The following is a 16,205-nucleotide window of genomic DNA, read 5'->3' as shown; positions in this document are numbered from 1 at the left end:
GATAGTGTCAGGAGGGCCGCTCTCTAACACTGCCACCCACACCAGCTGCTTGCTCCTGCTTATCATAATGGTTTGCTTTTAAAAAAATAACATACTGTCACTCTTAGGCTTCATTTTGAGACGTGGGAACCTGTTCTTTAAATGAAAGCTGGTATTCTCAAATATCCACCACTCCTGAGCCAGTTCAGCCATCATCCTACCAAACTCCACACTGTCCACTTGTCTGCTTGTGGTATAATGGCATCTCTTTGGACTCTGCGCAAGGAAACTGAGCATTTTCGCTCCCACCCCACCCCCAACAAAGACGAAACAAGACACCTTGTAACTTTAAAACCAAACTGATTCTATTTGAGAAACCAGAGAAATAATTACAGGTTGTATTTCAACTTAACAATCGGATGAAGGTGTAAAAACAGTCTTGGACCAGGCTATATAAATCTCTCTCTTTTACAGCATCAGCAGAGGTGAGGGCAGAAAAAAGATGCAAGTTGTGGCTTGAAAGAGCCACCTCACTCTCAGAATTAAGACGCAATTAAAAATATAAAGTTAATCTGTATCTTTTATATATATATATATATATATATTTATATATATAATATATCTGAAATAGGACATCTTAGTCTCAAAAGAAATAGATTGCACTTGCTCTCTCTCCCACCCACCCTTTTCTCCTACTTACCTACAGTGGTTTTGTGGCAAAAGGTGAGCTCCAAAGGTAAGAACGAACAACCCAACCACGAATCTCATTTGGCTTTCTCTCCCAGCCTGCTTGCCATAATACCCACCCCTGAGTTGGCATTTGTTTCAGCAAAAAGCTCTATGCAGAGGCCAGGCACGTGGAAAATTAAGACCACATCCCCTGCCCCTTTCTTGGACTAGAAAAAGGTAACGTAGCCAAGGTTGACCCTACTCAAGCGATGCTGCAGTGGAAATTCTACTCCCGCTTCCAGAACCAAATGTGCAAGAGCCCGTGTGTTTGTGCAAGAGACAGGAATTCCTCCCACCGACCCCTCCTTACTCCTCTGCAGTCGACGTCACGAGGCAAAGGCAGGCACTGCTGTCAGAGGGAGCCCCTTTACAAATAATAACCCTCCAAGAAGAAAGGAACAGGCAAAGGGAGGGGGTGGTTTCCTGTAAATCTAATGGTGTTAGTGGTGTGTATATCAGTCCAGAGTAGAAGGTGCCGAGAACTGCGCCTCCTTGGGCAGCGCAAGAGGCACCCACCCTTTTCCGCAGCGGACGCATGCGAGGCCCAAGAGGTATCATGAGCTGTCAACCACCTGGTGAGGCAAAGTCACGCAAGAGCCGTTGACGAAGGATCCTTGTTTCTCGCGGCCTTTCATGAAGTAGGTCAAGAGGTCTCCTTTGCCCTTGACGAAGATGTGCCCTCGGCGCACAAAGCGGAACCCGTACTCCTTCAGAATGAAGTGGGTTTCCTCCACCACCTGGAAAAGAGGAGGGAGAAGGTATGGGTGCAACCATCTGGCGGGACCAACCTTGCAAAGCTCCCTCCCACAATCTGATGTCGAGGGGACTCCAAGCTGCATCGGTCGAGCCAATGACGTATGGCAAGAGGCGCCCGAAACATCTGCAGGGCAGCAGGTTGGCTGCTTCACCCCATCCTGTCTTGTATCGACGAGACTTCAGATTGACAGAATGAGAATGGGCAGGAAGTGGCACGTTCTGGAGGGGAGCTGGGTTGCTTGGGCTTAGTTGTTGCCACCACCAACAGCAGCCAGAAAGAGAAAACATCTCCTGGAGGGCAATCCCATGCAAAGGGCAATGTGAGATCTGGAAATGCCATGTGATTTGATCACACAATCCACAAAACACACAATTAAAAGTGCGCAAGGAAACCCAAGCCGTGCTTTCCCAATTATGCTCCTAAAGACGGGAAGAGGGTAGAGAGATAAATACAGGCATAGACTTCGATAACCCCTTGAACTCAGGGTTGCTGGGCTGTTTTGACCCTGCACTGCTCTGAGGCTCCTGGGAGCTGTGACAGCAGGTTAGATGGAAAGGGTGGTTTGTGCAAAATGAAACGTATGGCTGGCTCTTCCTCTCTCCTCTAAATGCGCTAACAAGGTGTGGCTTTTCAACTAATATTTTGGAGAACCTAGGGCTTCCTTGGAAGTTTTGTGTGAGTCACTCTCATTCCCACCACCGCAACCCTTCATGACCCTCCTCACCTGAATGTTCCCCATGACGCCTGTGGACTCCATTCGGCTGGCCACGTTCACCGTGTTCCCCCAAATATCATAGTGAGGTTTGCGGGCACCAATGACCCCCGCAAGCACTGCCCCTTTATTCATGCCTGCCAAAGCCATGCAAGAGAGAGAGAGAAAAAATGTTTATTATTTATTTATTGCTTCTATACCCCACAAGTTCGTCTCCTGGGAGCTCAAGGTGGTGTGCATGGTTCTCCCCACCCCCTCATTTAATCCCCACAACAACCCTGAGAGGCAGGCTAGACTGGCCCCCACTGTCACCCAGTGAGCTTCACGGCCAAGTGGGGATTTGAACCCTGCTCTCTCAAGTTCTAGTCCAACCCTCTAGCCACTACAACACACTGGCTCTCTGTTCAAGTTACACACTGGCTCTCTGTTCAAGTTATAAGTGCGTACTTCTAAAAGTCTTTGCCCCAGTGTGCAGGGCCAAACTAAGAGGCGGCTGGAGAACGCAAGAAACCCCTTGCCAAATCAAACCAAGATACCTCAGGGAAGCCCATATCCAATTCCCAGATGACAACTCCCACGCTTCCTCTGCCAGCAACATGTCAAAGTATACTGCCTGAAAGGCTCTATTTTGGTATTGAGGCTTAGGGCCACTGATGGACCATGAATCTGCTCAATCTCTCTTTAAAACCACCTGAGCCCGATTAACCCGTAAACCTATTCAGCGTTATTGTTTGTCCCGGTTCTCCTGTCAGCCAATGTCTGTGAAGGACTCTGTGCCTGATACCGCTGAGAAAAACGTCTATCCGCCTTCTTTAGGCTCTGCCGAAATCTTCCACTTGCCTATTCTCAGCATGAAGTTATTGAAGGACTGATAGTTGATGTTCATCAGTGTCTCCTTCATGGCCAGGGCGAAGTCAGCAAGATCTGCCAAGTGCTGCCAGCGCTCCTTTTCCGAAAGATCTTCCTTCTGAGCCGAGCAAAGGAAGAAAAGCAGACAGGATTAGGTCCCCCAGGGAGGCACAACTCCACTCCAAAGTACTTCACGAGCCTCCTGAGCAATAGATCCTCTATTCTTGTTAACACAGTGAGTTACTTTGCACATCTCCAAAGGGAATGAATACAGCCAAATTTTATTTATTGAACACTAATGCTTTCTTTATTCCTAATATTCTGCACATTAACTGAAGCCCATTTGTTAATTCTGAAATGGATGCAAAAAGTCTTTTTCAAGCATTGAATGAGCAGAACCCGTGACTCCTCTCTCTTCCATAAGCTCCCATATCTAACATTTCCCGGTTCCTTCTCAGAGCTCTGTCACTCGAAATAGAGGAGCAATGGTCAGGCTCTACAGAAGGATTTGACATGCTGCAGTGCTTCTTACACAAACCTAGTGGGCCGGACTCAGGAGTTCCCCTGGTTATTGTAAAAAGCTAAAGGTAAAGGACCCCTGGGATAGTTAAGTCCAGTCCAAGGCGACTATGGGGTTGCAGCACTCGTCTCTCTTTCAGGCTGTGGGAGACGGTATTTGTCCACAGACAGTTTTCCGGGTCATGCAGCCAACAGGACTAAACCGCTTCTGGTGCAACAGAGCACTCTGACAGAGACCAGAGCGCACGGAAACACCATTTACCTTCCCGCCACAGTGGTACCTATTTATCTACTTGCACTGGCGTGCTTTCAAACTGCTAGGTAAGCAGGAGCTGGGACAGAGCAACAGGAGCTCACCCCGTCGCGGGGATTCAAACTGCCCACCTTCTGATCAGCAAGCCCAAGAGGCTCAGTGGTTTAGACCACAGCACCACCTGCGTCCCCTGGTTATTGTAACCTTTGCTAATATGGTGCCTTCTGGATATTTTAGGCCGCAACCCTCATCAGCTCTTGGAATAAGCTTCTCTATTCACTTCCTCCCCATAGCTGCGCAAACTTTCCGCTTCCCTTCCGTTTACCTTAACAGCATTGTTGTAGCCATTGGTGTTGACGTCGGGGGTCACTCCAGAAGCTGCCATGTAGGTGCTGCCAATGGTTTTGATCTTGGTGATGCAGCGGAACTGAGGGTCATCGAGGAGCTGTGGGAATCAAGGGACAAAAAGCACACACCCCCCAAAAATCGTGATTACTATAGGGATCAGCAAACCAGTTAGCAGTTGCCGTGGTGTTGGTTGGGAACAATGGCACTCTAGGGCCGGTCTGCGCTTCTTGGCTAATGACCCCCTTCCCTTGATGGAGGGGCAGATACACATACTCCCCACCAAGCAAATAACACCCCGCCCCACTCCAGCAAGCACATAATGCACCAGGTGCATGCGCAAAGGGTCTGGGACCCAGGCCTCATGAGAAACAGTGGAGGAAGTTGGGAAGAGAAGACCAAGAGGTGTTATGAGAGCCACCTTCAAATACCTGAAGGGTTCTCCCATGGAAGAGGGAGCCAGTTTGTTTTCTGCTGCTCCAGAGGGGCGGGACTTGAACCAACGGATTCAAATGGCAAGAAAAGAGATTCTGACTAAGCAATGGGGGGCGGGGCGGTTATTGGTTTATTTTTGTTCAATTATGTACAGTGGTACCTCGGTTCTCAAACGTAATCCATTCTAGAAGGTCCGAAATGTTCGAAAACCTTGGCGCAAAGGGCTGTCAACATATTCAATTGAGAAAATTGAAAAACACGCAGTAGAAGCCGTTCGACTTCCGAGGCACGTTCAAAAACAGAAGCATTTACCTCCGGGTTTTCGGCATTCGGGTTCCGAAACGTTCGTCAATGGAGATGTTCGAGAACCGAGGTACCACTGTATTTTGTGTTTTTTTTAATAGTCTATGTTGCGAACTGCCCTAAGATCTACGGATGAAGGGCATTATATAAATTTGATTATTATTAATAATAATAATATAAGGAAGAACTTTCTGACAGGAAAAGCTTTTCGATGGGGAGACAGACTCCCTCAGAAGGCAGTGGGCTCTCCCTCCTTGGAGGTTTCTAAGCAGCGGTTGTACGGCCATTTGTCACGGACACTTTAGCTTAGATTCCAGCATTGCAGGGGGTTGGTCTGGATGACCTTTGGGGGGTCCCCTTCCAACTCTACAATTCTGTGGTTCCATGATGGATCATCAGCCCGAGGAAATTCTGCTGGTTTGCTGCATTAGCTTTTGTACCTTACAGAACCATAGAACTGAAGAGTTATATACTTACTGGTTTTTTTATTTGGAATTGTAAAGTTCCTTAGCAGGAATGCCATAAAGGAAAACACAAACTAAGACATTCAAGACCACATCATACATTTTCCTCCCTTTCTGGACTCCCTTCCAGCAAACTGGCCAACCAGCTGCCTTGGCTGCTGCTCAGGGACCACTCACCGCGTCAAAATCCGAGATGATCTCGTTGAGAAAGCGCAGGCACTCGATCCCGCCATTGTTGATGCTCTCCTCCGTGTAGAAGTCAGCGAAGTTGGGGAGTGACGCAAACATGACGCCAATCTCGTCGTAAGACTGGCTGTATAGCTCCTGAACAGGAGGGAGAGGAAGGAGGAGAGGAAGGAAGCAGAAACAGTCCAGGATCTCGCAGCCAATTTGGGTGTTACCATTAGTGGATATAGCAGACACTGAGAATACCCTACACTTTGGAAGTCCTGCTTAAAATCTGTATGAGCTCCTGGAGGACACAGATCTGACCAGTGGTGAAATCTGCAAATCAACTCATTGGGTGCTGAGGTTTTTGGCAGGGATAAGGACGAATGAGATCTGTAATAGTTTCTTTAATAAATAATAATAATAAAATTTTATTTATATCCCGCCCTCCCCAGCTGAAGCTGGGCTCAGAGTGGCTAACAACAGTAAAAGCAACACAGCATTCTAAAATCAATTCAAAATCAAATTAAATTAATAGCAACCATTGGGCTAGAGTTCTGTGAGGATTACCAAAGGAGGGGGTCAGACTGTGCCTTGGCCAAAGGCCTGGTGGAACAGCTCTGTCTTGCAGGCCCTGCAGGAAGATGTCAAGTCCCGTAGGGCCCTAGTCTCTTGTGACAGAGCGTTCCACCAGATTGGGGCCACAGCCGAAAAAGCCCTGGCTCTGGTTGAGGCCAGCCTAACCTCCCTGTGGCCCGTAAGGTCCTCCATGGGACATACCAGGAGAGGCGGTCCCGTAGGTTGGTAATACAGTGTTTCCCAAACCTAGGTCTAGCTGTTTTTGGACTACAATACCCATCATCCCTCATCACTGGTATTGCCAGTTAAGGATGATGGGAGTTGTAGTCCAAAAACAGCTGGAGACCCAAGTTTGGGAAACGCTGCTTTAATAGCTGAAGATCACAGCTGGATGGGGCCGAGGGCAGCAAACAGCCAGATGTTTTTTTGGAATCTTAAATCAACCTATGAACACAGGAAGCTCCAAATGCCGCAGCATTTATCTATCTAGCCCAAAACCATCCGCTGTGGCTGGTGAAAGCTCTCCCTGGTCTCTGGCACAGAGACAGCCTTAACTACCCTCTCCCAGCCTGATCCTTCAAGCCGCTCGCCTTCTGATGCTCACCTCGTCCCGCTTCTTGGAGCCAAGGAAGTGTCGAGCGACGTGGTCTGGCAGCATGTTGGTGACCAAGGCCTCGTTCCAGCGCCTCATCTCATAGACCCGCTCCTTCTGGTCGTGAACGTCTATCTTCCACAGGAATAAAGTCCTGGCCAGCTTCTCCACCTGCCAAAGAGTCATCCCAGGAAGGCCTCAGATAAACGTGGCGTGTCCCATCTCGGTTGCGCCTTAAGATACCTTAATAAGGACAATCTGCCACTATAGTTAGATGATCCAAAGCTACGCTTGTGTCGGGTACTTTTGCATTTGGAAAATATGCTAGTTTCTGGGCCAGCCTGTGAGGCTTTCATGCTCTGGAAGGACATGAATGAACATGGAGAAGTAGTTTGCATATGAGAGTAGCAAGGTTATCTTGCCAGTTGTTGTTGGAATACAACTCCCAGCATTCCCAATCCTTTGGCCATGCTGCTGAGGCTGATGGGAGTTGGAGTCCAGGAACATCTGGACTCTATACACATCCCAAGGGGACATCATTGCTTATGTTCTGTTGCTGCTGTCATGGACCTTCAGATTCTGGGAATGAGAGAGACCGGCAGGCTACTCACATGGCGCGAGAAATAGTAGAAGCTGAGCATCATCACTAAGATCATGGCTGTCATTGAATATTTGGACGGAATCAGCGAGGACCTGCAGAGCAGAGCAAAATTAGTCATGGCCACACAGTGGAAGGCTGATTTGCACCTCCAGCAAAACCAAATCACTATGGTATAAACCTGGGGTGTCCAACGGGTTGATCGCGATCTAGTGTTTGATCCCTGCGAGGTTTTGGTCGATCACAGTCGATCACTGGCTCCCTTCCAGCCTCCATTGTTGGAGAACCGAGGCTGTTTCCCCCCCAGCGATCCTTTGGTGAGTTGCTGTTTCTCTTTGACCTCAATATAATGTAAAAACGTTGCGCCCCCCCTCCCAAAGCTAAGAAACTTATGCCTCCCGAACCCCCTAAAACTGGGCTTTCCCCCTCCCCTCAAAAAGCTCATCAACTTTGACCTGAACCCCTAAAAAATGGGGGTAGATCACTGCCAGTTTTTACTTCTGTGAGTGGATCGCAGTTTCTTGGAAGCTGGCCACCCCCGGTATAAACCAAACAATATCCCTGCATGGAGAAAGCCACTCTTTGGGAGAAGACTAGATTAGTCCCTTTCCCCTTGATGTGCTAGTTTTCTACACAGATGGATTTATGTAGGATTTAGAAATATTTCATTTCACTTTTAATTTGTACACCATCTTTCTAAGGTAAGCTAAAAGACCACTGGACATTAAATCTAGTCCAAGGTGACTATGGGGTTGCGATGCTCATCTCACTTTCAGGCCGAGGGAGCCAGCGTTTGTCCACCGACAGCTTTCTGGGTTGTGTGGCCAGCATGACTGAACTGCTTCTGGCACAACAGAACACTGTGACGGAAACCAGAGTGCACGGAAATCCCGTTTACCTTCCCGCCAGAGAGGTACCTATTTATCTACTTGCACTTTGACATGCTTTTGAACTGCTAGGTTGGCAGGAGCTGGGACAGAGCAACGGGAGCTCACCCCGTCAAGGGGATTTGAACCGCCGGCCTTCTGATTGGCAAGCCCAAGAGGCTCAGTGGTTTAGACCACAGAGTGTCCCATATTGCTATACACAAGGTGGCAGCAACAAAATATACAATATACCACAAAGAACACACATCTTGTAACAATCTGATCCAATACAAAATGTCATAATGAAACCTAACTTTAAAATGGAATGACTTATACCAAATAAAGTAATAGTCAATAATCTAGTAGAATATAACAGTACCCAATAAAATTAACTCTCAAAACATCAGCAAATAGTAATTGAACTGGAATTCACTCTTAACAACTACAATAAATAATCACTAAACTGTGATCAACAAAAATAACTGCAAGTCACAGTGCCTAAAATACCATTATACATACAAACCCATGTAAAAGGATCATATTCATAGTGGTTTAAGAACACGCTACGATTTTCATTTTTGCAAATAATAGCTTTGCAGCACTTTCTCCATTATGAACCATGCCAACCTGCAGGCTTAAGTCACAGAACACAGGAAGATCTTAGTGGTGTGGGTGAGTTGGTTGGTTGTTTTATTAAGAACTGTGCTCTTCCACATAGTGAGATCTTCCATTCCTGCCTCCCCGCCACCACCGTAGGTGCATCACCCCACATCGCTCCCCAATGTTGGGATTCCATTCCACCTTTTGCTGCAGACATGGGATTGTTGCATGTCACCTGTCTGTTTACATTCCAGCACAGATTGCTGGCGTAAGCGGAACATCCACTCTGTACAGCTGTTGTTTTTATGCTCTCTGAGAAGATGGCAAGGAGAGACAACATGTTTCCTTGTCCTGATTTATAAAGGACAAGGAAACATGTTTATAAAATAGGAAACATTTATAAAATAAATGCGTAGTTTTAGTATGTATCTACAGCCTCATGCCTCTTCTGTCGCGCAGTATACACTGCTGAGTCAAGTGTGCTCAAGTCTGCAAGCTTGAGTCGCTGATGTACATCGGAGCAGAGGTTGATGAATCTTCGCAGCGGCAAGGCTGAGAGGGAGACGTTTCAGCTGGGACTGAGCCAGCTGGCCTTTCGACCCCGAGATGCCAACACCCCTGACCCCGGGGGGGCTTACCTGCTCTCTTGGAATCGTTCCTCATCGTATTTGTCAAAGATGTGCTCCCAGGCCACAATGTTGACCACTCCCACCGAACCGGTAATCATGAGCATCAGGGTGAGCTTGACCATGTGGCTGACTTGCACCAGCATGATGGTCGCGATGAGCGCCAATACGGTGATGTAGCTGTAGTACTTGGGGTTCTCCACGCAGCCCCCGTCCAGCAGTGCTTGCATCGTGCTGTTGTAAAAGGTGTCTTTGTAATACTGCTGGCAGCTGAGCTGCAGAGGCAGAAACAGCAGATTAGGGTTGGGTGGTATCTGGTTTTCAACATCACGATATAACACCAGCTAAATATCACGATATATTGGTATATCGTGATGTCTGGAATAAGGATGGAGCTTGTTTTCAACATCACAATGTATCGCCAGTTGAACATTGCGATATACTGGTATATCGTGATGTCTGAAATAAGGATGGAGCTGGTTTTCAACATCACAATTTATCACCAGCTAAACATCGTGATATGCCAGTATATTGCAATGTCTGATGTAAGGATGGAGCTGGTTTTCGACATTGTGATATATCGCCAGCTAAACATTGCAATATATTGGTATATCACGATGTCTAAAATAGGGACGGAGCTATATAGAGGCATGGGCTGGCTTCATGGTTTTTACCACATTGTGATTTGTGCAACACACACACACAAAGCATGATTCACAATATATTGCCAGGTCAAAAAAACATGAAACCAATACTGTATCACAATATGGACTTCAAACTGGTTTTGAGTGATATAGCAATTTATCACCCCGCCCTACGGCAGTTGAGTTGTTGTTGTTGCTGCTGTTATTTATTTATTTATTTCCTCCAGAACTGGGACTTGAGGCAGCTTACAATGTTTTCAAACCAACACAGATAAAACACACATAGCTAAAAACTTACAGAAGGTCATTGTTTAGAAGTAATTAAACTACCTATTGAATTAAAACCTATCTATCAAAAGAAATCAGTTCCCCAAAGCTTGCCAAAATAAAACCATCTTCATCAGACACAACAGAAACTGGTGCTTGTTCCGTTTCAGCCACTGAACTTCCTCACCTGCCCAGTCTCCGGCAAAGGAAAGCATTCATCTCAGAGAGAACAATGGATCTCAGTAAATTTGTAGAAATTATCACTTTCATTCTTCCTGCTGGGAAACTTGTGGGTTGAGTAGCTTGCTTTTAGGAGAACTACATGATTCTTCCATCTCTTCTTGCTTTCTTAAAAAACGGAATTCGCTCAAATCTACCCATTCACCCATCTCTTTCCTTAGTGCTATAATCCTTATAAATAACCAGTTCCTGCTGAATTTGCACAAACCCACCCATTGGAAACAGATTTCTCAGGGAGATTTGTTTTAAGATGCCTAGCCACCAGAGGATGAAAAAGAGTCACAACACTGTCATTCTGAGGGCTGAGGGGGGGAAATGATGGTTTTCTCTCAGTCACAACATTTAAATCAAGTATAATAAAAGAGATATTTACATTTCCCTGTTTCCCAACCAAGTTCATCACACCCTTTTGTCTTCATCTGGGTTTGTTATTTCTGGAATGGCTACCTGTCTGGCACTCAGGTCTCAGGATGCCAGGGATTATCCCTCAGGCAGAGGGGCTGCTGAGGAGCTGAGCTCACAGGTCTATAGGAATTTCTGAAGTTTTCCCAGTGAGCCAGTACATAGATACATTTATCAGTGAATTCTTACATTTGGTATTGTGCAGCAGAGGCCCTTAGAATAGATAGGAAGAAACTGTGATGAAGTGTTTTGTGGGGACAAATCACAGAAGTCACAAACGTGATTGTGCTGATTTTGGTAGTGGGCTGAATGTGAATGATATCTGCTGGAGGGGCAACCCCCCCCCCCAACCTGTACATAAATTCCTGCAACACTTGTGTGTGTTTTCCTCTTTCTTTCTTTCTTTCTTTCTTTCTTTCTTTCTTTCTTTCTTTTTTTGCAAAGAGAGATCAGAGCTCTCTCCCTCCCCATCAATCCACCCCACAGCGCCCAAAGGCCTTCTTAAAGCTCCTCAAGGTCTCCCAGCGTGTAAATGGCAGCGCCTCCGTATCAGCCGCGTCAGCCGGGAAGGGTTCAAGGTCTGGCCAATTATTAACAGGTTCTAAAAATAAACCGGCCGCAGCTGGCCTTCTGCTAATTTCCCTTAATGATCTGCACCGCACTGCTCTGCAAACCAGAAGCGGGAGAGTTCACAGGGATGTCAGGAAAAAGAGGGGAGGGGAGGGCGGTGATGGGGAGACTTTGGGCCCATGAGGACTCCCTCCCCAATGGACCCTCTGTGTGTTCAGGGCTAGAGTCGAGGTGGCACAGAGTTCCACCCAGAAGAGAAGAGAAGAAATAAAGGAAACGCAAATGGACTTCCAATTTTCCATCGGCCGGTTACGTTTAAAAAAGCTATTTAAGACATTCACATGCATCTTCTCCACTGTCTGTTAAGCAATATTTCTTTTGAAACCAAGTGTCTCAAAACCATGCATTTCCTTTTCCCACGAAAAGGCAACCCAGTGTCCTCCAGATGTTTTGTGGGACCAAGGACTGTGGTCCAAATCACCTGGGAGTCATCCAGATGGGGACAGCTGTCCTTGTAGCACAGATGCCCATTACAGTGGACGTTCGGGTTGCGAACGTGACCCGTGCAGGATGCACGTTCACAATCCGCAGCATTTGCAACCCGCAGCGGCACGTCTGTGCACGCGTGGGTTGCGATTTGGTCTTCTGCGTATGCGCGACCCTTGAAACCCGGAAGTAACCTGTTCCGGTACTTCCGGGTTTCGGCAGGTCCTTAACCCAAAAAATGGCAATCTGAAGCATCTGTACCCCGACGTATGACTGTACTTTTGTCCAACTGCAGTCAGAAAGCTGCCGGTAGGAGTGTGGCTGCCACCCCAGGACACAAAGCTTTTAGTATAATGCCGTATTTTGGAAACAACCACACTGGCTTGCCTTCAGTGATATGCGAGACATTCGCACATCCCAGAACGACTCTTTTCACTGTGCTTTGGACGCGGGAGCAAGGAGAGGGCAGGCGGGCAGAGCTCTTCCGCGAGACTTGCTTACCATGTCTACGATGTTCGCCATGGTGAGGATGAAAATGGCAGACATGGCCCAGGTGTTCCTAGCCCACCTCGTTCTGTCGATCCACGTGGAAAAAGCCACAAGCTTCTTAGGGAAAACCTGTAGGGAGAGGAAGGCATTCGAAGTAGAGCTGGAGGAGAAGCCCTTTCTCGGACCCAGGGCCATGCCCCACAGGGGTTGGGCTAGATCACCCCTGGTACCCCTCCCCCCCCCACAACCTGGGGGCATACCACACCTTCCCAAAATATGTTCCAGAGGGCCGGAAGCACCCCTAGAAATAATAATAATAATAATAATAATAATAATAATAATAATAGTAATAGTAATAATAATAATAATAATAATAGTTTATTATTTATACCCTGCCCATCAGGCCAGGTTTCCCCAGCCACTCTGGGTGGCTCCCAACAGAATATTCAAAACACAATAAAACATCAAACATTAAAAACTTCCCTAAACAGGGCTGCCTTCAGATGTCTTTTAAAAGTCAGATAGTTGCTTATTTCCTTGACATCTGATGGGAGGGCATTTCACAGGGCGGGCACCACCACCAAGAAGGCTCTCTGCCTGGTTCCCCGTAACTTCACTTCTCGCAGGGAGGGAACTGCCAGAAGGACCTCGGTGCTGGACCTCAGTATCCGGGCTGAACGATGGGGGTGGAGATGCTCCTTCAGGTATACAGGACCGAGGCCGTTTAGGGCTTTAAAGGTCAGCACCAACACTTTGAATTGTGCTTGGAAAGGTACTGGGAGCCAATGTAGGTCTTTCAAGACCGGTGTTATATGGTCTTGGCAGCCGCTCCCAGTCACCAGTCTAGCTGCCGCATTCTGGATTAGTTGAAGTTTCCAGGTCACCTTCAAAGGTAGCCCCATGTAGAGAGTGTTGCAGTAGTCCAAGCGGGAGATAACTAAAGCATGAACATGTGTGCAAGAGGATAGAGGAGTTGATAGTGCTCATGGGACACATTACTCAGCGCTTATTCGGATACAACACAATGGAAGCACATTTCCCCCAGGCTGAGTCCTGGGGAAGCATGGAGCCCCAGTGCAGAAGGATTTGCTTGGGGCGCAGGAGTCTTATTTCCCCACAAGTCCACCCTGAGCTCCATTGCAAGAAAGGGCACAATATACATTTGATGGATGCATTTGAGCAATGACTGCACATTCATAGTGTGTGTGTGTGTGTGTGTGTGTGTGTGTGTGTGTGTGTGTGTGTTGAGAGGGGAGAGGCCTTGTGGGGAGAGGCCCTTACCCTGGGAAAGATGGCAGCCAGAGAGCAGAGGGTAAGGATGAGCAGCAAAACCTCCCCGACAACGAACGTCACATAATTTGTCATCAGCCTGCAAGGCAGGAAGAAAAAGAGAAAAGCAAAATGGAAGTCAAGGATCCATTGCTCTACAGAGACTTGCGAGGAAGCAGAATTCTCGGCAGGAAAATAAATAAATCTAAAAGCACATAATGAGAGGCAGTGTGGTGCAGTGGTTAGCCACAGGGTCAATAAGCAGCCAGTATCATGTGACCTCCCCATGAACTTTGAATGCTGTGCAGAGAGAGTCATCTGGAGAAAACCACCTACGGTCACTCATTGTCTTAAGATGGAACGTGGGTGGAAAGAGCAGACCTTCCCATCAGCCTCTAGCAGATGTTCCGTCGGTTTCAGGCTGCTCCCAGGGCTGCCCCTGAGATTTCCAGGGTTAAGGGGGTCTCTAGAGAGTCTGCTTTTTTCAGCATTCATCCCAGCTTTCTTGCACAAAACTGGTGATGTGAAACCTGGTGCGGGGGGCAGGGACAGAAAAATTGCAGCGGAGGAAATCCCATTCTCCCCCCATTTTTTTCTGAGTCCCTCACCTTCCTTGATTCTGAAAAAAGGGGGGAAATGAGAGAAAATGTCCCCCCATATTTCCAGGGTGTTTTTTTCCAGCTCTTCACATCTCTACACAAAGCTTACCCAATGTTTTTTAATCTTGAATGTTTGAATATATTTAATAATAATAATAATAATAATAATAATAATAATAATAATAATAATAATAAATTTTATTTATACCCCGCCCCCTCCCCAGGCAAGACCAGGCTCAGGGCGGCTAATACCCAATATAAAACAATTGATCGAAATACAACTTAAATAACAATATTAAAATACAACATTAAAACATTAAAATGCAGCCTCCTTATATTAAACATCCATCCTGATTTGCTTGGGGGTGTTTATAGGGCTTCCCATTGTTCATCCCACATTCCTAAAGGTGTGTGTGTGTGTGTGTGTGTGTGTGTGTTGGTGAATTTGTTACACTAGAGCAACAGGGTGCATTGATCCACTTTCTTATTTTTGTTATCATTTTATTTTGTGTGTATACACACACACACACACACACACACAGAGAGAGAAATAGTTTACAATGATCATGCAAACCTATGGCATGCACTCGAATCCTTCCTGCAAAACACTGACAGTCTAGAAGCACCAAAAAGGAACATGCAATGGTTGACCCTCTAGCTTTGACATGCATGTCATTTTTGACCAAGCTGCACTCACCGTGGATCAATGAAGATCTCCACGAGGGCGGTGAAGAAGAGGACGACGCAAGAACAGCTGAAGGCCGCCCCGCTCTGCTTCTCCTTTTCCACGGAGTACCGGGTCTCCATCTCGGGGTCGATGAAGCGCATGGAGAGTCGATAGGTGGATCTGCCCTTCATCCTGCCAGAAACAAGAGACGTGCGGAGAACTTGGGATTCCTAGAAGGTCTGCAGGACAGCTACGTCCCAGCTCCACTGCTAGAAATCTGACAGGTGAGTGCTGTTGCTTATAGGCTTCCCACAGGCATGCGGCCGGCCATTGTCAGAGCAGGATTCTGCCCTAGATGGACCATCCTTCTACAGGTGAAACTTGAAAAATTAGAATATCTTGGAAAACTTCATTTATTTCAACTTAAAAGGTGAAGCTACTATATGTGATAGACTCATGACATGCAAAGCGAGATATGTCAAGCCTTTATTTGTTATAATTGTGATGATTATGGCATACAGCTGATGAAAACCCCAAATTAGCAATCTCAATGTCATGAGTCTATCTCATATATTAGTTTCACCTTTTATGTTGAATTACTGAAATAAATGTACTTTTCCATGATATTCTAATTTTTCAAGTTTGACCTGTATGCCCTTGGGCAGGAGATGAGTCCTCGGGTCCACTGTACAGCTGCCTCATGCAAAATCACACCATGGCCCATCTAGATCAGTGCTACATACTCTGACTGGAAGTGGTCTTCTTCACCCACCGAGGTGCACTCTCCCCTGGTCTCCCAAGACGGACGGATGCCAGCCAACCAGGTTATCTAAGGCATTTTTTCACTGTCTCCTATCTGAGCCTTCCAAATGAAGAACAAGGCTTTCAAAGGCTGCTAACCCTGATGGCTATGCTCGACACCCCATCGTTTCCCAAACTTGGGTCTCCATCTGTTGTTGGACTACAACTCCCATCATCCCTAGCTAGCAAGACCAGTGGTCGGGGATGATGGGAGTTGTAGTCCAACAAGAGCTGCAGAGCCGAGTTTTGGGAAGCCCTGGGAATCCACTGCTGGAGGAAGCAATGCTTCCACCTGCTGGTTGCTGGAACCATAGGAGGAGAGAGGCCTCTTGCTTTGAGATCTTGGTTGCGGGTTTCTCTTGGGAGAATCCAGTTGGCCACAGGATGCTGGACCAGG

The 16,205-nt window shown here is 47.0% G+C and overlaps 1 protein-coding gene across 1 annotated transcript in view; it reads right to left on the bottom strand.

Moving 5' to 3' along the window:
• Positions 1-319: 319 nt before the first annotated feature.
• The window catches only part of ADCY3 (adenylate cyclase 3), a 102,108-nt gene continuing 86,222 nt past the window's right edge, over positions 320-16,205 (bottom strand). The window contains exons 11-21 of the mRNA XM_081188438.1: positions 15,038-15,199; positions 13,754-13,841; positions 12,485-12,601; positions 9,387-9,649; positions 7,296-7,377; positions 6,697-6,855; positions 5,523-5,669; positions 4,124-4,243; positions 3,018-3,144; positions 2,190-2,314; positions 320-1,445 (exon numbers count right to left, since the gene is read on the bottom strand). Coding sequence (XP_081044564.1) covers positions 1,263-1,445; positions 2,190-2,314; positions 3,018-3,144; positions 4,124-4,243; positions 5,523-5,669; positions 6,697-6,855; positions 7,296-7,377; positions 9,387-9,649; positions 12,485-12,601; positions 13,754-13,841; positions 15,038-15,199 — 1,573 coding nt within the window. The 3' untranslated portion in view covers positions 320-1,262. The remainder of the gene's footprint in view (positions 1,446-2,189; positions 2,315-3,017; positions 3,145-4,123; positions 4,244-5,522; positions 5,670-6,696; positions 6,856-7,295; positions 7,378-9,386; positions 9,650-12,484; positions 12,602-13,753; positions 13,842-15,037; positions 15,200-16,205) is intronic.

The sequence above is a fragment of the Podarcis bocagei genome (assembly GCF_964188305.1).
Source record: "Podarcis bocagei genome assembly, chromosome: 3".
NCBI lineage: Eukaryota > Metazoa > Chordata > Lepidosauria > Squamata > Lacertidae > Podarcis > Podarcis bocagei.
The sequence above is the reverse complement of the archived record's forward strand: the minus strand, read 5'-3'. Positions and strand labels throughout refer to the sequence as shown.